The sequence below is a fragment of the Diaphorina citri genome, unplaced genomic scaffold (assembly GCF_000475195.1).
Source record: "Diaphorina citri unplaced genomic scaffold, Diaci psyllid genome assembly version 1.1 scaffold91, whole genome shotgun sequence".
NCBI lineage: Eukaryota > Metazoa > Arthropoda > Insecta > Hemiptera > Psyllidae > Diaphorina > Diaphorina citri.
The window spans coordinates 74,651-98,850 of NW_007377528.1; the positions used below are offsets into that span (position 1 = coordinate 74,651).

Sequence of the window (24,200 nt, forward strand, 5' to 3'; positions counted from 1 at the left end):
TTTATGTGAAGCCGTTAAAACACAGAAAAAATACAGTCAGGTGCAAAAAATTTGGGATTGTTTCCATTCCCATTTCTTGCCTTGTCAGAATGTTTTAAAAATTCTGTTGAATGTTCTAGGAACGGCTGGTTCTGTCCTCCTTTTCTTTTGCAAGCAATTTTTGCTTTTTTTAGGGGTTTGATAGAGGGATCTGTAACTGCTAATAAGGTCTTACTGTCCCAAAAGAGAAGAAATTTAATACAGATTCGAAGTCCCGAAAGTGGAAAGAGAAGAAAGTTGGCCCTATATTTTCCATGGAAAACATGGCTGATGTTTGAAAAAGTTCCAAAGGTTTACAGTCCAAATTTTCTTCTCATGAGTGTAAGTAGGTACATAGCTACCAGTATATTAGGTAGGTACCTACCTACATAATAGTAAAAGTAGAATATTGACATTATCACATTTTTTTTTTTTTTTTTTTTTTTTTAAAAAAGACGTTTTTCGGGGTTAATGCCTATGGCATTCTCTACCACCCCACCCTTGAATTTATCACCCCATTTATCACTCTCTGTGATAGATTCATTATTTTCTGTGACGACTTTAATCTCTCTGAATTTCGCGAAAGTGAGAAGTGTCAACTCCACTGCGCGGTGCGGCGTCAGAAGAACCAAAGGCTCACAAAGTTGAGAACAAGTTTCGTAAAAATGGCATTAAAGTTGATACGTGTGGATACTTGAAAGTTTTGAGGAAAAATACATTTCTTACTGAAAGGTAGGTACTTAGTGTAGGGGCAAATCAGGGCTTTTTTTGAAGCAGAGAGCCTGTTCACAGTTTTTGAGGGTATCAAAACCACAGTATTACAAAGTGCCTCCTTCACTGTTTTTCTCATTATCAATCTTTTTACACTGACAATGCCACCACTGGTCGCTACTCGTAGCTACTCAATTAGGAGTGTGACCCAAACTTTAAGCACACTGCAGAGAGATCAAACCGGTTTAACCCAGCTGGGAATCGAACCCGGGACCTTCTTCTGCCAGAGGAGGAGAAAGGAGGGTTCACCTAAAACCCCCCGAAAAGCTCCCTATATTTTCGGCACTATGTTAACCAGGGGTGCTTTTCCTCTTGAGCTCAAAAGTTGTTGTGTTTGTCGGAACTTTTTCTAAGAGGATTAGGGACTATTGGGGGAAATAAAGTGAGGGAGGGGAAATGAAGAGGAGAAAGGGATAGAGGGGAGGGATAGGAGTGCATATGAGAACGGGTAATAGGGAGGAAGGGCGGGAGGGTAGGATCCTAGGATAGGTTTAGAGAGGAGAGAGAGAAGGCCTGGAAAGGAGAAAAGAAACGTTCAGTATGTGTGTGGAAATTAGAACAAAACTGTGCCAGAAGAGGAGGGTAACAAAAGAGGTTGAGAGAGGAGAGGGAATGGAAGGGAGATAAGGGTGGGAGATAATGAAGAGGAGGAGAAAAAGGAGAAGTAGCGGGAGAGGGAGTTTGGAAGAGGGAGCACAGGGCTGAATTATTTTACAGGGAATAAGTTTTGTTTCTGGGGTGAAGTTTGTCTAAGGAGGCAGCACCACAATTTAGTGGTCTTTAGGAAGTCTTAGCAAGCGGTCACCTTAGGATTGACTCCGGAAGCCTAGGGAGGGAGTAAGGGTGAATTTTGGGGTAGGCTAGGTAGGGGGTAGTGGAGGGGCCATTTTAAGGCGAAGTAAGTTGCGGGATAACTAACTTTCTATGTTCACGTTTATTTTCAACGGTTTGATTTTTAGAGGACTTTGAATGCCAAGGTTTTAGTGAAATGTGTATTGAGGTAAAACTTTACCTCCACTATAGCTTTCTCTTTCTCTCTCTCTCTCTCTCTCTCTCTCTCTCCCTCTCTCTCTCCCTCTCTCTCTCCCTCTCTCTCTCTTTGTCTTATTATTTCCTTGTCTCATTTTCTCTCACTCCTTTTATCTCTTCTTCCTTTCCTTCTTTCATTCGCTCTCCCTCTTGTTTCTCACATTCTCTCTCCCCCTCTATCTTCTCTTCCTCTCCTTTTCTTCTTCTCTCTGTTCTTCCTTTCTATCACTCCCTTTTCGTTGTCTTCTCTTCCTCTCTGGAGATCTCCTTCCTGAAAGTCAAAAGGGATTAATATCATAGTGTATATTTCGGGGATTTAATCCCATGCATAAAGCTGGGATTTTGCATAATAATTTTCCTCTACCGGTTGTTGCAAGATGAACGGGATAAAATTGAAAACTTTTATGGAAGAAGACCTAGCCCCACTTACGCCCTTTTTGGGCAAAAACTGTTTTTCTCATGAGGAATGTTATTGAGAATCTGCCTCTAAAATCATGTTGATATCTCCATGGTTCTTCAAGATACAAGAGTTTTTGTAAAGTCCTCCCAGTACTTTTCAATGGAAATCAAAAACATCAAAGCAGTTTTGCTCAAATTACAAGAGTTTTGCTCCACTTTAGTTTTTAAGGCTCTCCTTGAAAAGAACCCTTCAATTTTTACATTTTCAAATACTAGTGATAGAGTCATGACTAAATTATACCATTTTCGTTAGTATTATTCCAATGAATTTGAGACTAATACCGGTGCTAAGCGATTTAATTTAGAGCGAAAATATTGAGTTTTTAGTTTTTTATCAAATAAATTAGTTTATTTTTAATTTATTTGGTGTCGATTTTTTCTTCTGAAAGAAAAATTATGTAATATGGATCCTTTTCTATTACACATTGCACAAACAAAAAGGTGAAAATATCCATAATGTATTAGTGGATATCACAAAAAAAAAAAAAAAAAAAAAAAAAAAAAAAAAAAAAAAAAAAAAAACGTAATACCTAATACCTACCTAGATAGGTAGGCACCTAGATAATAATTTTATTGGGAGCAAGGGTCAAACCAACACCGTTTATTCAACCAGGGTATAGATAGATAGGGCTTACAAAGTCCCTTTTTATCATGATACCCTATTACAGGATACTCTTTAAGTCTAAGGGTATCTACGTAGGTATATATTATCTACTATTGAAACACTTAATAGTTCCCTATAATCCTTCCTCCCAGGTGGGTACTCGACAGAAATCAGAGCAAAGTTAACTTTTTATGGCTCTATGTTTTTGTTAACGAAGGTTCTACGCTTTATAGGTGAATGGCCGTTCCTTGGGCATAACGAACCTCGGTTCATTTTTAATAACTATTTTGTGGTGCTACCTAGCGCCCAGCGGGTGATACTAGTCGATGCCATTTGCATTAAAGGCCATCCAGTTGAAATCATCTGTCTCTAAAATCATTGTTTACGTTTTTATTTCGTTGTGAAATTTTGGAGGGTGCATAGTAAATTTTTTCAAGTCGCATTTTTTCCAGTTATTTTCTCAGCGGAAAGAGATAGGTGCCTGAGTGTCATTCAAATTTGAAGAATTAACGGTGGTAAGTCTTTTCTGCTTATTATTTTTAATTTAAATCTGTTACAAGCATATTTTTTTTAAGAAATGTAAAAAATGTGATGGTGTCGTACCATGAATACATTTTACCTGACGTACCTTGAATCGCTCCAAGGTACGTTAGGTTGATAGTGATCATCTCTTTCAGTGTTAAATTTAAATGGAAAATGACAGTCTAGGTCTTCAAAACCGGGTTTAATTTATAGATCTTCCTTTCTGCTACTGTAGAGGTAAAAAAGAATTCAAATTCTATCGAGTTTTTAAAGAATGGTTTAATTTTTCAAAAAAATCTGTAGACCAAGGTAATTTTGGTAATTCTCTCACACTTTCATTTTGTCCGTTTTAGCGTGAAATGCACGTTCTATCTGAATAAGAGTGGTTTTAATAAGTACACTACATCTTGGTAAACTACTGGATACCAAAAAAAGAACTTTTCCCATGTTTTCCAAAGAAGTTTCATGAGTTTTTAATGAGAATTTCAGAGTGAACCAAGGTACGTTGGGTTCATTATGTGGAAATGACCAATTTTTTTCAACCCCAACCTCAATAGCTAGTTGGATAAGGCGTTGGACTTGTGACCCGTAGGTCCTTGGTTCGAGTCCCGCCACAGCATAGTGAAATTTAGCACTGTGGGGTTTGACTAGTTGTGACATTACGAAAGTGATAACACAAATATACTAGATAACAATATTTGACCATTTTTTAAAAAATGTTTCAGATAAAAATGCCTCGCAGTAAGAACGGAATAAAGCGCGCCCCTGTGGACAAAGATGCATGGGCAATGCGGCATTGGGCAATGCTGTCAGAGCAGTCACCGCAGCACCTCGAAGCAGATTATCTTACAGATTATCCTACCTACATAGTCACCGCAGCACCTCGAAGCAGATTATCTTACAGATTATCCATACCTAAATAGTCTTTTTTTTTAGATCTCATTTTTAGGTAACCCTAATTGATAAAAAATTGTTTTTTGGCCTAAAATTTATGTTTGTTCCGTTTTTATATTACATAAGAAACAATAAAGACTCATTTTCTACTTTTCATAAAAAAAAAATTGATTTTTAATTTTCCTTAATTTTCCACTTACTCCCCATGTAAATTAGATATAACCAAGGTACGACATGTGGTGATCCAAGGTACGTAAGTAGGGCGTACCTTGGTTCAAAAAAAATTGACTTTGTAGAATGCATTTCACGCAAAGCTCATACATACTGGCATTCCAAAAGTAAAATAATTAGATGGACAACAAACCAAAGTACTTTTCTAGCCCTTATTTGCCCTCCTGGGATGAACAGAAAAAATTTAAAAAATAGAAATGTAAAAAGTGAACCAAGGTACGGCCATTCACCCTAGATAGCTATCTAATATCTATGTAGGTATCTATAAAAGTTAGGTACCTGCAGTCCAATGAAGTACCTACTTTTGAAGGTGCGCCTATACTGAGAGTGACATGTTTCAGGCAATGTCGATCGACTTGGTGGTATCTTTTCGAGTTCTTTTTGGCACTTTGCTCAATTAGGAAATTATTCAGGCACTCAGAATACGTTTTCTCTTTCAACTTTCAAAGGTAACTCAGATTGACATTTCAAAGGAAATTCCAAAGGGGCCTTTTTTCAGTTTTGCTTCTCTAAAAAGGATATAAAGGAAAAGGTAGTCCCTTACTTTATTATGAAAGATGACATTATTTACTGGAATTCCCATTTTTTATCTCACAGCCTATCCCTCTCTTTCTCTCTCTTTTTCTCTCTCTTTCTCTTTCTCTCTCTCTCTTTTTCTCTCTCTCTTCTCTCTCTCTCTTTCTCTCTCTCTTTCTCTTTCTGTCTCTCTTTTTCTCTCTCTCTTTCTCTCTCTCTTTCTCTCTCTCTCCAGCTGGACTATACATCTTATTGTTATTCAAAGACCATAGCTGTAAGTCAAATATCCCCTTCTGTCTGTCTGTTTTATTTCCTTATATCTCAAGACTTTGATAAATGAAACTCGTGAGAAGAGAGGACGAATTTCTCTCTCTGTGTTCCTTGAGATAAATCTCTTCCGTAAAAAACTCAGATGGGCGGTAAATTGCCAAGTAGCTTCTTGACAATAGGATCGACTGATCGACCTAGCTAGTTGTGGACGAAAAGGGGGAAAATGGAAGGATCTTGTAAGGTCCTCTGGAAGGAAAGGAGGAAGGAGAATCAAGGGAGGTCCCCTGAATTTCTGAACTTTTGAGTAGTTTGATCACTAGAGAGACTCTACAATTTCTACATGAACAGGGATAGGCTAAAGTAGGGTTGAAATAAAATAAAAGTAAATAAGTGAAATAAAATAAACGAAATACCTAACTAGGTATCTTAATAAAAATAGAATAAAATGTACGTCAAGCTAGGAGCTAGGCCTGGCAAACTGCCCACTATTATCATCCCACCCTGTATTCTTTACTTTAAGACTATCATCTGCTTTCACAGCCTGGGATATTGTTCGGAAGAGAAGGCTGAATTTATATCTTTTACTTTTGAAGTCCCAAGAATTTCTTTGGCAAGAAACCAATTTAGAAGCACCTACTATGTGCCTAAGTATAAGTTCTCTATATAGTACCTACGAACATACATGTTCCTAATAAGCAGATTCTAGTCTGGAAAGAAAGGCGCTTTTTTACTTTCTATATTACTACAGTATTTTTAAAGATTACCACAATCCTAACACATAATATTACTATTCCATTTAGAAGAGTTATTTTGAGGTGGGCAATCGGACATTTACAAAAGCTTTACTTGAACAAATAAATGCCTTTTATTAGGTTTTATTGCTGCCCACCAAATAATGAGCTTCTTTGCACTAAAAATTAGATTTTCATTTTATTTATTACTATTATTATTTTTTTCTTTTTTCCAAGTCCCACTTCTAAAAACGAAGTCCGTGTTCATATAGTGGAAAATGGGAAAAAGAATAAAAGTAGGTTTCTAAGGAACAGACTGTTTCGAAAGGTAAATATACCTACTTTGCTATCTCTACTTTCTATTGCAAAACTTTGCTAACCTATGAGCATATTTACGAAAAACGACATTTTTATTTTTTCAGTCGAAAAAAAGACCAAAAAGTTTGTTATCAAAATCTGTTTTCCGCCGTTTTTGTTCTAACTGAGCGAAATAAATCAGGACAAAAGCATTTTATCTGTGTGAACTCGGATATAAATTCTGTATTATGAAAAGCTCTCACCAACCACATCAGTATGTTCTTGAAATGGAAAAGTTTATGCTGTGAATACAGGATGAGCCATTGGTCATTGTTGTGTACCGTGAGCGCATTGAGCACGTTGTGGGTATAAGAGTCATGTATGCTATGACGTCATCGCGTACAGGAGCTGACGTCATCGCGTACAGGAGTCAAAGTTCAAGATTTACCGGTGTTTTTCAAATCGATTTATTTCCGGATCTAGAAGTTATAGAAGAAAAAAATGCTCTAGTTCCTCATTTTTTCTGCTCTTTGACTTAGAAACCTTACCCTTTATTTATTTATTTATTTTAACAGAAAATTCGTCTGAAATGCCCACCCCGGTACTACAGTGCATTTCTTCAGGGTGGACATTTCAGAAACCTTACCCAAGTAAGCGCAACTGCTCTATCATTGTTGGAAGAAATTAGACAATTTATTATGTATTATGGTGATCCACACTGTATGGAAAGCAAAGCGGCAGAGAGAATAAACAGTCTGACAATGAAAAGGCAAAAACTTTTTGGTCCAAAGAAAACAATGAGTGTTTGAAAAAACTCCTGAAAATGAGGTCGTTAATATAATAGTCATAATAGACGATACCTAAGTATAGTTATCTTCTATTATAGTCAACTTCTTGTAAATTTACTTTCACGTGCTCAAAGCTCAGTTCTTTGAATCAGAATAAAAATCAGAACTGAAAACAAGAAGAACAGGCGATTTTTTTATGAGAAGGCCACAATTTTCGTCCCATGCATCCAGGTTTCAAATTTAGACGGGTCCCAATTAGACAGGTTCGACTTTTTTTTATGAAAATCTTCCCAGTGAATTCAGATTTTTCTGAAGAAATTTTACTGTCCGTGATTTCATGGTACCTTGAAATTTATCCGTTTTAACTCTGTCCATTTTTCTCCGTTCTTTCGACCATCCTGTATGCCCTATCCTGGTCTAATCTGTTTCCTTTCCTATCTCACTCCAACGTCCCGTTCAATTCAAACTGTCCACAATTAGTTTACAGACTTTATGATCGAGTAGAAGCGATGTCCAGAAAGTTTGTCAATATTAATTCACGACCCGAGCAGTTTAACTCCGACTCCGAAATCATCAATCAAAATCAAAAACGTTCAAATAATATTGTCTCATCGAATGTAACAGAGTGGAACTCCTTCTCCTCCTCCTCTTCCTCCTCCTCCTCTTCCTCCTCCTCTTCTTCCCTCCTTCTTCCCCTTTTTTCTCTCCCTCCTCTCTCTAATCTCTGCTTTTCTCACTCTCTCAATAGAATGGAACAGTTTAGATTTGGATGAAATATTCGTGAAAATTTAGCTGTTCTTCTCCTCCTCCTCCTCCTCCTCCTCCTCGTCCTCCTCCGCCGCCTGCTCCTCCTTCTTCTTCTTCTTTGCCTTTTCCATTTCAACGTTTTCGGCGTTTGTTATCATACTCATTAGATCAACAAAAGAGAATGGATCTTTTTGAGGGTGACATTTGGTTGTGGGGCAAATATTGTACGATTGGATGCATTAAATGCAAATTTCAAGATTCATAAAAAAATGCTAGGACCTTTCATTCAAACTTTTCAGTGAGCAATTACGATTATCGTACAAAATACCTACTCACCCAAAAGTAAGTAGTACCTATCTATCAACTCAATCCAAGGATTGGTTGGCAACTCTTCTCCATGCTTCTCTGTCTTGTAGTACCTACAGAATGAAAATTATACGAAAGAATCCAAGAACATTTCACTCGACAAAAATAGGTCGCTAGGTCTTTTCACAAGCAAGTTTTGAAGTTTTCAAAGTCTAAAAACAAAATTCAAAATTTAATTTAAGCACAATTTAATATGAAAAGAGCGCCGTCTTATATCCAAGTACGTTACAGAAAAGTCAAACGCTCAAGAAATTGAAGTTCTTGATGGAAACAACAGAATAATTTCGACGTTCTAACCTTCTAACAGTACTTGAACTTTTCACTCCTTTGATTTTAAATTAGACTTTTAATTTAAAGTACTTACCTTCCCAAGTGAATTTTCTCTGAGCAGAAAGAAAGAGCATAAAGCAGAAAGGGCACATAAAAAAATAAATTATACCTATAGATAAAATGTTAATAATTATAATAAATAATTGTACCTACATATTATTACACAAACACAATACAAACCTTGAATTATGGCGCTTATTACACCCACAATACCCGGCCTAGAATGACTAGATTTACATAAATAAATAAAGCTCAGAATAATGAGGGCATTATAAAATAAACTAACAATAATAGCGTAACATTATGTAAAGTTACTTTATCATTATGTAAAGTTACTTTATCATAGCAGGGATGACAAAGTTTGAGGTCGATTATTTACGTCTCGAAGCTCGAAGTTAAAGGCATGGTGTGGTAAGTACACAATAATTTATTCCAAGAAGCGAGATTCGGAAATATCTTAAATCACTCTTTAAGCTGGTAAAAAGTTTTTTCCAAAACGTACGCCTAAGAGGGAGTAAGTTTGAAGTTTGTTTTGAGTTGTGTTCTCTTTGTATGTAACTTCCTTTTTGGAGACGTGTAAAGTTTGGGGCACGTTGTGTGTTATTATGTGCTCGTTGTATATTTTGTTTGGTGCGTGCTGATTCTATGGGGAAATCTGTATAATATTTGTATCCGACAATCCGACTTTGTCGATTTTTTCCCTTCCACCGATGTCAATTTTATTATTTTCTTTTCAGTATTATGTATTATGTACATACGTAGGTAGGTATTATAGTAATAATCATAAGGGGGGTGTAAATATAATTTCCACTGTAAATGGAGTTCGAATTGTCCTCTACAAAAGTGTCGGTCCTGAAAAATTTAATCCAACAAAGTTTCTCTGGTTTACAGAGCAACCAATTCATTCCATGTTCATATTTATTTTATTACTTTCTTGGAAATATGTAGGTATATTCTATCCTTTTCTAGGAAGAAGGAAGTCAGTAACTCAGTATGAGAAATAGAGCTCAAACTGCTCAAAGCCATGAGATCTGATTTCCAGAGAGACTTCTCTCGAGAAACTGATGGGGATTACGACCTAGAACGGGAGTCTGGGGTCGCAATCTCTGAATCAATAAATTTTTCCTGTCGTCAATCTCAACAGAAACGTGAAGAATGCATACATGATGCAAATAATAATAAAAATAATCATAACATTATGAACGATGCCAATGTAGGTTAAACTCTTTTCAGCATCAAATTCTCTCTGCAATAAAATTATAGGTTGGTATGGTAACAAATGTTTAAATACAAATACATACTTATAGGTTGAATACCCAAGTTTTAAAGAATTCTACATAAAAGCCATTCATTATAGTCCAACAAATAGGAGTAGCTACAGCCGTGGAAAATTCTCACAATTAGGTACATACCTACGTATTATTTTCACAAGATCAAAGGCTTTCATTACTTTGATGAAAGTACTTAAAATATACTTTTGTTGAATTTAATTTATTTTCGCTTAACATTATTATTCGCTTAACATTCGCTTAACATTATTATTTTATATAGGTATCTACCTAGCTTTCACGCAGCCATTTGAAAGAAGCGTTTAGGTCCTACACTTAACATTCATATTGAATTAATTCTTCAACAAGTATAACTTTTCTTCTGTTTCCAGGATTTCTCAAAACGGGCGCCCGAGGGAGTGCCCAGGGTAATTTCGGTCTGATGGACATTGTTGCCGCTTTGCACTGGTTGAGAGAGAATCTGCATGCGTTTGGTGGCGATCCTGACCGGATAACATTGATGGGTCATGGTACAGGAGCCTCTCTGGCTAATATACTGGCTGTGTCGCCTGTGGCGAAAGGTAAGAACCGGTTGGCCTTCGGTGAGCGAGATAAAAAGTTTTTTTTTTTTAATGAATTTTTATTTGTGTTAAGCATAATCGCATGGGTAAGAGACAGAGTGGACTAAGTATTGTATATCGTTGGAAACAACACGAAAAGATCTTAGTTTTTCTTTTTAATTGGTTGGTAATTTCACTTTAGTGTTGAAATGAGACGGATGCAGCCCAGGACAGACTCAGCTGGAGAGGCAGTATTGGGCAGACTTATGCTCGTCTAGGCCCTGGTCACGGATAAGTAAGTAAGTTGAAATGAGAGTAAAAGAAAATGGCTTTCTCTATTCAAGCTTTGAATAGTCCTAACCTTCAACTCCATTTATCTCATAACGCTTTTTTTTTGGACTTAGTTTGCTCTGACTCTTAGCCATTCAATGTATGCCTCCAGATCCCAAGTTCAACGCGTTAACCACTGCACTACTGAGGTTGAAGGAGCCTAATTTGGGTTTCAGTGTTCCCAGAGAACTGTAGAACTTCCTCTGAAAGAGTGACCCAAAGACCGAGGGGGAGGGGGGGGAGAGAAAAAACTAAAAATATAGGGGTGAAAAAGGTTTTTTTAAAAAAAAAAAAAAAAAAAAAAAAAAAAAAAAACATGCAAATCAAATGCAAACAATGAAAACGACTTTGTAATCGAATAAAATTTTAGGATTTTTTGTTAGTCTAATAATCTATTTGAATGAACGAAGTGAATTCTAAGTTTTACCTCGACTATTTTTACTTTCCAGATCCTATAATAAGCAAAGTATTTTTTTAATTCATTTTTTAGATGTTTGATATAAAGGGAACTTTACTGTAACTGTCAGGGTCTTGGTGTGATAGAGCCTGTACTAAACCATAGGGAATCCAAGATGGTGCACCATCGGAATTGGTTTCCTTTCCGAAAGGAAAAAAAAACTATAAAGTTAGATATTTCCCCTATTACTTGATTTATCTCGGCATGAGGAGTAAAAGGCATGAAAATTCGACTATAAGTACATAACTTATAGTTTTTTCTCTCTGCGCTATCATTTTTTACTCAACTTTAAGAGTTACAGCTAATCTTTTTTCTAAACAAGAGACACGAGAGATACTCGTACTAATACTTATGCAGATAAGTTGAAACTTTTTCTTGTATATTATAAAAGTTTTTGCATGTTTCGAAGCTAAAAATACTTAAAACAAACTCGTGGGTAAGGCGGTGCTTGTATTGAGGGAAGAATATTTCCAAGAATAACCATCACTTTGTTGTGCTAGTCTCGGGTGCACTTTATGCTGTGTGTTTTGATGCAATTTACATACTTACACCTACTTATAGGAGTAAAAATAGCTTTGTTTTTTGTCTGAAAAAGATTTGACGTCACTGCAGAATTGTTGAGGTTTTTAGTGGCAGGGCTCTTACCCTCCGTTCGGTGACGACTTGAGGAACTTCCACATCCTCATATTAATCTTATCCAGCCTGGGTGGGGCCGGGAAAAAACAGCAGGGTGCGATTGTCCAGATGGTCACCCATCCGGATAGAAACCAAGTGTATTGTTGCTTAATTCCATTGATCCATTGAAAACTGGTGCATACAACATCGAAAACTGGTGCATTCGACATCGAAAACTGGTGCATACAACATCGAAAACTGGTGCATTCGACGAGCTTTTGTCACTGGCATGGTACCTAAGCCTGATTTTGTCATAGTTTATAATGGAATTTCTACCAGCGACCTAGAATATGAAAAAAAATTATAAATGTATTTATTTGTAGGTAAGTGTTATGTAAACTTGAAAAATTCTAAAAGGGAGCAAGGGAAATGCTCTAGTTCAGACGGATGAGAGAAGAATTCTGAACGAAGCAAGGTTAGTACCCCCTTACCTACATCCAGAGTGATAAAAAGTACATTATTATGACGAATAAGCGCAAAAAGAAGAAGAAGAAAAGGAAGAAGCAGAAGGAGAATACGAAGCCGAACAAGACGAAGAATAAGATGAAGAAAAGGAAGAAGAGAAGGAGGAGGAAAAAGAGTTAGAAAAGGAATAAAAAGAAGAAGACGAAGAAAATGAAGAGGAAAAAGAAGAAGAAAAGGAAGAAGAAGACGAAGAGAAGGAAGAAGAGGAGTATTTTCTTCCTAGAAGAGTTAGACAAGGAAGAAAAAGAAGGCGAAAAAAGGCAGAAGAAGAGAGGAAGAAGAAAACGAAAAAGGAGAGATCTATCATAACGAATAGAATGTTATGGCTCCATTTTCGATTTGTGCCCTACCTAACGAATTGTCCGCCATTTTGTCTGTTTCCAGAGGACCGGTAGTGTCCGGGGGGAGGATGTGCCTTATGTTTTGGGTCTCCCATTGGTAGATGGAGGACCTTTCTTCCCTCACAACTACTCGGACCAAGATGCTGCCATTTCCAAACAACTTATCCACTACATTGCCAATTTCGCCAGGAAAGGGTGAGTTTTTGCATGCTTGATAAAGTATTCTCTCTTTCTCTCTCGAGGTTTATTCATAGAGGGAACTGTAATTGCTAAGGTCTTAGAGTCCGTAGAGCGAAGAGAGAAGGAAAACAGGATGTTAGAAAGCCAGCAGTTCCGAGAATACTCCTCGTTTCTGTTAACTATAAAATTCGCCCCGGGCGGAATGTATTGCGTTAGAATTTTATAATTTTCCTTCTGGTTTCAAACTTTCAAATCATTTTACCTCCAATCTTGATGATTGTACCATTTCACTTCTGTTTCAGGGATCCAAACGGACCCACCCCACCTGCTAGTTTAGATCCAAACCATCAAGTTCCATTCTGGGATACCTACGACTCAATTAATCAGCTGTATCTCGAGCTGGGTAAGTACCAAAAGTTTTAGCCAAATCACTAGGTATACCTAGATACTTACCTCTCTGAAGAAACAAAGAAATGCACGTTCGAAGCTAGCACATTGCATAACTCAAATGAAATTCCAGGCGTTCATACAAATTGTTTTACCTTGGTTGATATTTGACATTTTGAAGTAGGTAAGTAGGTATGTATTGTATTGGATTGTCTACGTCTGATTTCAGGTTCAAAGACTGAAATCAGGAATCACTACCGGGGGCACAAAATGTCCCTGTGGCTCAATTTGATACCTCAGCTACATAGGCCGGGGGTGGAAGATTTGAGTATGCGACATCACAACTTCCTGGAAGACGGTGTTCAATATTATGATGGTAAGTTTAGTGAGCACTAATCTGGGTTTTTAGACTGTGGGAGTTTTTTGGTAGTCTGTGAGAAGTGGAGGTGTTTAGGAGTCTAAATCTAAACCTTAGACTGAAGGGATTTTCCATTCTCATTAAGTTGGATTAGAAAAAATTCCTTTGTATCGACCTATTTATAGTCCGATTACCCATAGCAATATCTGAAGGTTCAATACTACAAAATCCCAAGGATTTTCATCCCGACTGTCTCTTCTCATCCCTTCCCTTTTTCTTCCTCTTCCTTTGGATTCCCCTTCTTTTTTTCCTCTTCCTCTTTCTTTCTCTTTTCTTCTCTCTTCTCTCTTTCTCTTTTCTTCTCTCTTTCTCTTTTCTTCTCTCTTCTCTCTGATTGCCCTACATTTTTCTTTTCTTCCTCTCTTCTCCTCCCCTTCCTTTCTCCCATTTTCTCCCTCTCTCTACTCCCCTCCCTGAGCACTAATCTGGGTTTTTAGACTGTGGGAGTTTTTTGGCAGTCTGTGAGAAGTGGAGGTGTTCAGAGTCTAAATCTAAACCTTATATACCTAGACTGAAGGGATTTTCCATTCTCATTAAGTTGGATTAGAAAAAAATCCTTTGTATCGACCTATTTTTTATAGTCCGATTACCCATAGCAATATTTGAAGGTTCAATACTACAAAATCCCAAGGATTTTCATCCCGACTGTCTCTTCTCATCCCTTCCCTTTTTCTTCCTTTTCCTTTGGATTCCCACAGAGGACGAGGAAGTTCCCCTTCCTCTGTCCTCTTTCTTTCTCTGTCCTCTTTCTTTCTCTTTTTTTCTCTCTTTCTCTTTTCTTTCGCTTCTCGTCTCTGATTGCCCTACATTTTTCTTTTCTTCCTCTCTTCTCCTCCCCTTCCTTTCTCCCATTTTCTCCCTCTCTCTACTCCCCTCCCTTCCCATTTAATGAGTTTCCGTCTGACGAGAGTCTAATCAGCTAATAGCGTGATTAATAATAATGATCTCACCCAGTTCTGACTATTATGTCTTTCCGTTTGCTAATTGAGAAATCTGAATCTCCTCCCCTCCCCTCCACCCACCTCTCCTTCCCACCTATAGTTTCCCCTCATTTATTTCCCCTCCAACCCCTCGATCATTTCCCCTTCATCATTTCTCCTTCCTCACGACTAGGAGGGGTACGAACTCTCCCACTCTTTTTCCTTATGGCTAGGAGAGGTCAATATCCCCTCTGTTTTATCTTCCTTCCTACTTCATGGCTACAAGTCTATCCTCCTCCCCTTTCCTCGGGGCTAGGAAGGGGGTGGGTGTTCCTTCCCTCTTTCTTTTATCTGTTTTATGGGTAGGATTGAGAGGGGGTGGGAGTAATTGAAAACAGTTTAAACACAGACAGCGGAAATAAAATCTGACTGCTTGAAACTTATCGAGTGAAATGATGAGGGTGGGAGGGAGAGCGGTAAGAGAGATAGGAAGTGAGAGAGAGAGAGAGGTAGAAAGTGAGAGAGGGAGAGAAATGTGGGCAATGGGAAGGAGGTGATAGATACAAGGAAGGATAGAAAGATAGGTAGGAGAGAGAAAGGAATAGAGAGATAGATGGATTGATATTTTATGTAGAGGGAGAGAGAGAGAGAGAGGGAGAAAGGAAACAGGAAAGGGGCGAGGGGGGGAGAGACGTGGGAGAAAAAAAGTACAATACTGGTTGGAGACGCAGAAAGAGACGGAAAAAGAAGGAGAAGAGAAAACAATAAAAAGAATTTATTGAGAGCGAACTTTGATTTCTATTGAAGGGTTGTATGCTCGAAACAGAGCAACAGAGCATGTGGAAAGGGGTTGAACAAATAAAGTAATGGATGTTTAGCCAAGTGATGTATTTAGGTAGAGACTAGAGATTGAGAGTCAATACCCTACAAAGAAAATAAACCCTTTTTAGCCTTTATTTAGGTAGGTACTAAAGCTGACATTTATAGACATCTTCCAGTATCTTATAATTACGATATTATCTTGTAGCTACTGAAAGTAACGTGGGCTCCTTAAAATGTTCAAAAATCCCTTAAAATCCCTCAATCCCTCTTTATCAAAGACAGACCCGAAAGGGATAAAAATCCCTTAGTAAGAACACGTGCAGAATCATCAAGTTATATATGATCATATCCGTATCCACTTACAAAATTACATAGGAGTTTTTTTTTTATTATTTTTTTTTTTAAGAGGTTTGACAGAGGGAATTGTAACTGCTATGGTCTTATCGTCCCGAAATCGAAGAGAGAAGGAAGACAGGATAGCAAATCCGCGAACAAAATCGCCAAATCCGCGAACATGATCGCGAAATCCGCGAGCATAATCGCAAAATCCGCGAACAAAATCGCGAAATCCGCGAACAAAATTGCCAAATCCGCGAACATAATCGTTCGCTGATTCCTCTTCCTTCCACATTCTTGTTCCTTTTTACAGACCTTTCCTTTATTTTCTCCTCCTCCTTAACTCCTCTTCTATAGCGCCCTCTTTCTCCCCTCTCTCTCTCTCTCTCCTTTCCCCTTTCTCTTCCTTATTTGTCTGTTTATTCTCCTTAGTCCTTCTTCTTCTTGTTTTTCTAGTTATTTCCAACTCAACCTTGTCCTCTTTTTCTTACATTTTCCTGCACACTACGTATTACACTTCCCATTTTAACTGTTATTCTGCTCCTCCTCCTCCCCCTCTTGATTCTCTTCTTATTTCTGTTCCTCCTCTTTCTTCTCCTCCTCCTTCTTCTTCTCCTCCACGTTGTTATGTAACAATTTGTATGCTCTCGACTTGAAGGTGAATATTGAAGTGAGAACTTTTTTGTCACCTCATCCACTTCCTTTTCTCCTTCTTCTTCTCCTTCTTCATCATCATCATCATCATCTTCTCCTCCGTATTTGTCAACTATTTTCTTCTTATTCTTATTTCTATTCTCCTTCTTCTTTTCTTTTCTATATTTTCTTCTTTTTCTCCAGCTTCTTCTTCTTCCTCCTCTATCTTCTAGAATCTAGTTCTTAACCTCCTTATTCTCATTCTTTTCCTTCTCTTGTATTATCTTGTTTTTCTCTCCCCTCTCTTCCTCCTTAACCTTCTTATCCAGAGCTTCTTCCGAATTCTCCTTCTCCTTCTTTCTTAACTTCCTCTTCGTCATCTCGTTCACACAGTGTATACTCCTAGATTGATTTTGTACAAATAGGATTTCGTATGAGAATCAGGAGAAGAAGGGGGGGAGTAGAATAGAGAAGGAGAGAGGGGAAGGGGTATTAGAATGTAAATGTGAAATTTTCCAGGTTGATAGCATGTTTGAGAAAGCTAGAGAGAGAGAGAGAAAGAGAAAGGAGAGGGAGGGAGAGAGAGCATACAAAGTAGAATAAGAAGATGTCGAGAGCTCATTGAAAATCAACACACATTTTCGATTTTATTTTATTTATATTTTTATTTATTTTATTTGTAGAATCTTATACAATACATGCAGAGATAGTACCTACCCATTTGTAGCAAGAGACCTGGAAAACCCTGCTAACTCACAAACTTACTCCAAAACTTACTGATGGTTAGTTTAAGGTTTGAAATTTTGGCGGTTTTGCTGCTGCTTTTGGGACTCGAACCTCAGTCCTTTGTCCTGAGAATTCAATAATGCAACTATAGGTACACTCCAGGATTGTAGAGTTATGGGTATAAAAAAGTCACAATGGAGGAGTTGCAATTGGGAAAATATTATTAATAAAAGGTCGATTCCTACGTAAAAAGTTGTGAAAAATCAAAACTCGAAAAAAGTAACTTTAAAAGGTCGAAAATTTAATTTTTAATTGCCGTTCTAATGAAAAAGTTCGAAGAGTTGTGACGTCAGATTTCACTATCTAGTTTAGTAAAAATTTCGCCAGTTACATGGACGGGATGAGACAAAATAGGCTCTCTATATTGAGGTGCTTGTCTACTTTACTACCCAATGAAGTCATTATGAATCTGATGAAATCTTACCTTGTGATGGTCTTACAATGGCGATTGGAAATTTATCTTTATACTGAAGTATGAGATTTTCTGTGAGACATTTGGAAAAGGTGTATGTGTTGGGCCATCCTTCCATGAGACTGAAAAAGATAGATAAGTAGGTCCTTTGATTGGGAAATAGTCATGTAATAATTAATAAATAATAATATAAAGGGTCTTAATGTCCCAACAAATAGATATTATCTGTGCCTGCACGAAAAGGAACTTTTTTTACTTTCCTTATCCTATAGGAAGGAAAGTAATGTATTTAAAAGGAGAGAATGTGATCCTCGGCAGTACTGACCCTGCTAACTCACAAACTTACTCCAAAACTTACTGATGGTTAGTTTAAGGTTTGAAATTTTGGCGGTTTTGCTGCTGCTTTTGGGACTCGAACCTCAGTCCTTTGTCCTGAGAATTCAATAATGCAACTATAGGTACACTCCAGGATTGTAGAGTTATGGGTATAAAAAAGTCACAATGGAGGAGTTGCAATTGGGAAAATATTATTAATAAAAGGTCGATTCCTACGTAAAAAGTTGTGAAAAATCAAAACTCGAAAAAAGTAACTTTAAAAGGTCGAAAATTTAATTTTTAATTGCCGTTCTAATGAAAAAGTTCGAAGAGTTGTGACGTCAGATTTCACGTCAAAATGCGCAGAAACGCTTGCGCACAAACAAATGGAGCGGGAGTCATGGATTATGACGTCATCGCCTACGGGAGCGTATGCCGTGACGTCAAAGTTCACGATTTACCGGTATTCAACTGATCTTTTGCAACAATTTTATAATAACGAGAAATACATATACCTAGTTTCACTGAACTCTCTGAATAAGTACCTGCCTGTTTAACCCCACACAAATTAGGTAGGTAGGTAGACGGTTTTCAACGTTACTTTATAAGATTCTAATGCGTTTGTTTAACTGTTACTTGTTTCAGCTTTAACTCGGGCCAGTTGAAAAGTGATGAAAAAATACAGCAGTCTGAAATAGCATCCAACCTTCAGCCACCGTCACCTTCACTCCAGAGAAAAAACTCCAAAGGTAAGATTTCCCATTTCCCATCGCTTGAACATTATTAAAGTTTGCTCTTCGGCATCAAGTTAGATAAACCATAAACCAACATTGTTGTCAGTGATGTCCAGAGCATTGCATTGGCCGCTCGCAACCTGAAATAATAAAAATAGTAAGTAGGTACAGTATCAGTTAGAACCTTCTTATCGTTACTTTCCGTGTCCTAGTTAAAAAAGAAAACTAAAATACAAATACATGCATGGTGATCAGATCACCCCGGACCTTTTTGGCGTAGAGAAGGCACTCAAAAATATAAATACTAGGTAAAGTAAGAATGTTCATGGATTTGAATATATCCGGGCAGTCTCCTCTATAGCCCAAGTTTGCAAGAGCAAGGTCGGGATACTTGAAAATAATACAAAATGGCGAATATCTCCGTTATTCTGGGGATTTCGAAAAAGTTGTCGGGAACCTTTTTGTAGCCCTTGACCTATAGTATTCGCCATTTTCAGGTTGACATCGATGAATGCAACACCCTGTATATATTTTTTAACTTTGTACTTATGAACTCATTTCTCAAAAGCTCACTTACATCAAGTATCGCCGCTTTGCAAATTGCCTATGTTCATTCTTATCTTGAAGAACATACAGCCTAATGCCCCGTGCATTATTTTCCACATAATCGTCCCAGTCCAAATCTTTCACGTTGAATGGAAACAATTTTTGATCTTTTGCTTCAAGTTGTTGCCACAATCTTTGAACATTGGTGTCATCAAAGTTCCATTGACACATTGTAAAGGATTTCAGAAGCAAAGTTAACTTTTCCATTTTATTGTAGATTTTGATCATTCTGAAAATGGAAGAGAAAAAAGTAAAAAAATTGAATCACTCCCAGTTCTAAACAATGTAGTAGTTCTGTGAACTGTAGACCTCGCTGCTCTTATACTCTTTTGCCCAAACCGAGACGAATGTACGTATGAAGGCAATTCACATGTATCGAAATTGAAAAGAAAGGTACCTAATGTACCTATATACCTTTGGGTAGGAGAATAAGGAGGATTAGAAAAGCCAGAAGGAGGACGAGGAAGAGAATGAAGAAAAAAGGAGTGTGTCAATTTTAATGAAGAAATATCCTGGTTCACATAACACTTCCTCCTCCTACTTCCCCTCCTCCTCCTCTTCCTCCTCCTCCTCCTCCTCCAACCAGGTTCCTCAAATCTGTGTCATGTAAATAAGAGAGTGAAAATTGTGAAGAGTGGGTGCGAAGTAGGGGAGAAAGAAGAGATTGGTGATAAATATGAACTGAGGGTGGAAAAGGTCAATGAAGAGATGTTTCACAAAGTTTATACTTAAATGTAAGAGAGAGAGAGAGAGGAGCGAGAGAAAGAGAGGAGAGAGAGAGAGAGAGAGAGAGAGAGAGAGAAAGTAAGGGAGATACAGGAAAAAGAGGGGGTGGGAGGAAGAATCGTGAGAAGACAGAGTAAAAGGATGAAAATGGGAAGATGGAAAGCAATGACAGAAAGAGGGATATGTAGCAGGATGGAGAGAAAGAAGAGAAAATGGAGGAGGAAGAAGAAGAAGAGGAGGAGGAGGAGTTAAAGTAAACAGTGAAGTAGAAAATCATAATGGCTTCAATTTTCAGCGACAACAGGTGTTCAGGTTACAAAAAGATAGCGAAATTTCCCCCAAATTCTTCTAACTACCCCGGATAGCATTACCGTGTATTTTAAACCTGGTGCAGAATTTACACAAGGATATTTGGGGGTATTTTTATTGGGAATGTTTCACAATGCTATAATGAATTTATGATTATACCTAGTGCTGTTGTGATGGAGCAGTGTATTGCAAACGTAATTATTTCATATTATTGCAATTGTAAAATGTACAGCTTGAGGTCATTTGTGGACAGTTTGATGCAATGGTGAACCTGTATGAAAATTGATGGAAGAAGAGAGACAGAGACAGAGAATAGTGTTGGTATACATTATTTTCAGAGGTTATTTGTTAATCGACTTTTATTTTTCTTTGTTCCCAGGTTCGGTGAGACCTCAGACCCTGTACAGACCAAACCTCCTCATGCCCGAACCCACCACCACGAGTCGACCAAAAGCCACCTCCACCACTCAACCTACCTCAGCCACAGCTCAACCTGACATCACCACTACAGAGTGTGTCAACACCTCCCTAGGTCCTGCAGTGGATATGGTGCGACCCACCAAGGATATCAATACCAACATCCTCAAGAAATACGCCAACAATCAATACCAACACTACGCCACCGCGTTCATAGTTACCATTACCGTAGGTCTTCTCCTGCTCCTCCTCAATATTCTTATCATGGCGAGGATCTGTCGGCAACGAGAGAATCGGTCGCGGGAGAAAAAGAAAAAGCCGAAGAAGCGGAAAGAAGACATTCACGCTGGCGGTCCAGACGCCAACAGCATTAGCTCAAGCTCAATCGAAGAATTTAAACATGCCCTTTCCGAATCCATGAACCCTTCAGTCTCCACCATGGTGGACTTGCCCCTGCAGGACTTCAAATGTTCCCCACCCTCAGGGACCAGGAGACCTTCGTCTGGCACCCTGGGTGGACCAGACATTTGTCCACCGGGCTACGAGTCCACCGATGTCACTAGTCCTTCCATTCCTGAACCACCCCCTCCGCCCAAAAACCAACCCCCAGCCGGATGTCCAGGGAACCCTAGTATACTCAGGCAGCAGAACTGTCCACAGACGCCGCCAAACCTCATGAAGAAGAGAGTTCAAATCCAGGAGATATCTGTATGAGAGTTAATGTCTTCGTTGTGATTAAACTAAGTGAATACAATTGTGTCCAAGAGTTCCTTATTACTGATGGGTTCTACCTCATGTGAAACCAATTTACATATGAAAGAATCATCATTTTGCTAACATCTTTCAATTGGGTAATGTTTTGTACCTAATTCATGTTCAATTTGTTCATAGATTGATTGATTCATTGTGTATTTTGTAAATGTGTTCCTCACAATATAACTGATATTGTGGATGTTCTTTTCTAAGTAATTTAATTACATATATGTTTCATATACCTAATTGTTTAACAAAAAAATGATTTAAAATAAAATTAGTGATAAGTTAGTACCTAATAAATGTTTAATTCACTTTTTCTATTAAAGAAAAAAAAAGAAAAAAAAAAAAAAACCTATTCATAAGTATTGTATGAATAGCTTCCTAAAATTATAAAATAAACTAAAATGATTGTGTTTGTATGTAACTATATTTTTGTCGAAAATAATTATTATTGGTAACTGTACTCGTACTGTTTGTTTTTCAAGTGGATTTGTTGTGAGTTGTGAGCCCTTCGTAACAATTTTGTTGGTAAATTTTCGAACCATTTTCAATTTTTCACACATTTGCAAGCCATATTCTTCTCTTGTCTAGGCTTGCCAAATATCCAAAATGTCGATTCGGGACGCGAATCCGCGAACATAATTGCCAAATCCGCGAACATAATCGCGAAATTACCGGTAAATCATAAACTTTGACGTCACGGCATACGCTCCCGTAGGCGCTGACGTCATAATTCATGACTCCCGCTTCGTTTGTTTGTGCGCAAGCGTTTCTGCGCATTTTTTGATATTGGGAGGAGTGATCATTTCTGCTCGATTGCTGATTATTTCCAAGGGTAATTCCTCAGTTATCCTTAAAACATTTGAGGAGCTACCTACATGTTAGAATCCCAGCGGAGCCTATAAACTCCTAAAGGTCTAGAAGTCTGTAGTTTGAAAAAGTTAGTCCTTACAATACCTATATGCAAAATTAAATGATATAGGAAGAAGGAAAAGAAGAAGAGTTAAGGAGAAGTTGTTTCTAGAATTAGTGGAGGAGATGTAAAATTTTCTCAAACATTCCCGGTGTTGTTGATTTGGTTGATGTGCCAAATTTCCCTTGGAGAAAGTGTGAATGAGAGATACCCCAAACATTTGGTTTATGTTCACCTGGGAGCAGACTGGATATCAATTAGTTTATTGTTATTATTATTTATTATTTTTTTTTTTATTTATTTTTTTTTTTTTTTAAACCGGGAGTTGACTGCGTGATAGAGAGTGGCTGGTCTTAGAACACGTTATTCTCACAGAATTTCGACACAACCCACTAATGTAATACAAGGTAGTACCTACCGATCAATGTTTTCACTGATTTTCTTTTGTAGGCTGGTATCATGAACGCTGTCACAATGAGAAAAAAAAATCTACATTATCATGTTCCACTTGTGTTTTCTTCACCACCCAGGAAATTACACAAACTGCCTCCAGACTTTCGGATACGCTGCAGTAGGTTGTTTCGGTTTCTTTGCCACCCTCACATCCCCTCCCCTCTCTCCTTCCCTTTTCCCCTCCCTTCGTCCTCTCCCTCCCCCTCCATTCTTTTCCCCCACTCTAATACGTGATGAAATAGTACATTCGTCGTATACGCGGAAAATGCTTGCGGCAATTCGGGAAAAAGTCGAAGAAGAAGAAAAAGAAGACGAAGGGGAGGAAGAAGGATAAAGTAGAAGAAGAACTTGAACTTGAACTTGAACGAAAATAACTTTATTTTTAACAAAACAAAATTACAAGGGTTAGCTCACCCCCAAAGCTTACAAAAACTTCTTGGGGGTGTAGGTGATTCTTCTTCTCTTATTTCCTTATTTTCTTCAGTTGTTCCTGTACCGGATTCAATAACCTCCCGACATTGACATTGGTCACATGTCACATTGGGGATACGAGTATAACAAAATGATTTATATCTTTAACCATGACATCTGGAAGTTCAAACACAATGCCTACATATATGATCTGATAGCGCCATAGTGTCATTTCTAATGTTCAGTGGACTCAGTGGACCCCAGGATGCCATGAGGTTTTGGTTGGTAGTTGTACAGTAACAACTGTTTTACTACAATAATTCTAGGACTTAGAAACCGGGTTTCAACGCAACGGTTCTCGAATGTCACAGATTATGAAACATTATTGATAATAAGATTAAAAACAACTAGTATTTTAAGAAATAGGTACCTTGTATCACTTGATCGATTCAAATCTTAACTCTAAAAGAACATTTAAAAACCGGAAGAAGAAAAAAATTAAAAATAACAAGCATCCAGATTACAATATCCAACTTGTCGACAACGGTGCACTGCATTTAGCCGCAACCGGATGCAAACTGCAAAACCAGCTCATTTTTTCCTCATTTCACGCCCCAAGCACACTCTAGTGACCGATAAAACGTCAAGAGGTCTGGCCCATTCCCTGCGGAAAACGGGAGCAGTTATTTTTAATGACCTCACAGACAGTCATCAGGAGAGTGTGACCTACAATGGTTAATGGCACTTACGAGCATGTTGTCATTAATGCAATGTCATTAGAAAGCACAAAGTCATTAGAAATGCAATGGATAGTCCTCAGAAGGTAACCGAAGCACTTGGAGTGAATATTAAAATGTGCCAAGCGATGTGTTTACAGGGGGACATTCCATGAAGGTGCCTTGGAGCTATTTTAAACTTCACAATTTTCATAATTTATGAGGGCCCCACTATATTAGGTATAAAGTACTTCGAAAAAGTTATAACCTAATATTTATTA

At 37.8% G+C, this 24,200-nt stretch overlaps 2 protein-coding genes across 2 annotated transcripts in view; one reads left to right on the forward strand and one right to left on the reverse strand.

Moving 5' to 3' along the window:
* Nucleotides 1-21,653, forward strand: part of LOC103524294 (neuroligin-2-like) — a 33,288-nt gene extending 11,635 nt beyond the window's left edge. The window contains exons 2-7 of the mRNA XM_026833379.1: nt 10,234-10,422; nt 10,844-10,908; nt 12,713-12,864; nt 13,152-13,252; nt 13,466-13,612; nt 20,633-21,653. Of these exons, the coding sequence (XP_026689180.1) occupies nt 10,234-10,422; nt 10,844-10,908; nt 12,713-12,864; nt 13,152-13,252; nt 13,466-13,612; nt 20,633-21,384 (1,406 nt within the window). The 3' untranslated portion in view covers nt 21,385-21,653. The remainder of the gene's footprint in view (nt 1-10,233; nt 10,423-10,843; nt 10,909-12,712; nt 12,865-13,151; nt 13,253-13,465; nt 13,613-20,632) is intronic.
* On the reverse strand, nt 18,641-19,443 carry LOC103524290 (fatty acyl-CoA reductase wat-like). Its single transcript, XM_008489303.3, has 2 exons — nt 19,190-19,443; nt 18,641-18,752 (listed from the first exon to the last, which is right to left on the reverse strand). Exons 1-2 carry the CDS (start codon nt 19,423-19,425, stop codon nt 18,662-18,664), a joined length of 327 nt encoding a protein of 108 aa, XP_008487525.2. The 5' UTR covers nt 19,426-19,443; the 3' UTR covers nt 18,641-18,661.
* Nucleotides 21,654-24,200: the final 2,547 nt, after the last annotated feature.

Coding starts and splice junctions, on each gene's coding strand:
- LOC103524290 (XM_008489303.3), bottom strand. CDS start 19,425: ATGGAAAAGTTAACTTTGCTTCTGAAATCCTTTACAATGTGTCAATGG. Junction 18,753..19,189: donor GCAAAGCGGCGATACTTGAT/GTAAGTGAGCTT, acceptor TTATTATTTCAG/GTTGCGAGCGGCCAATGCAA.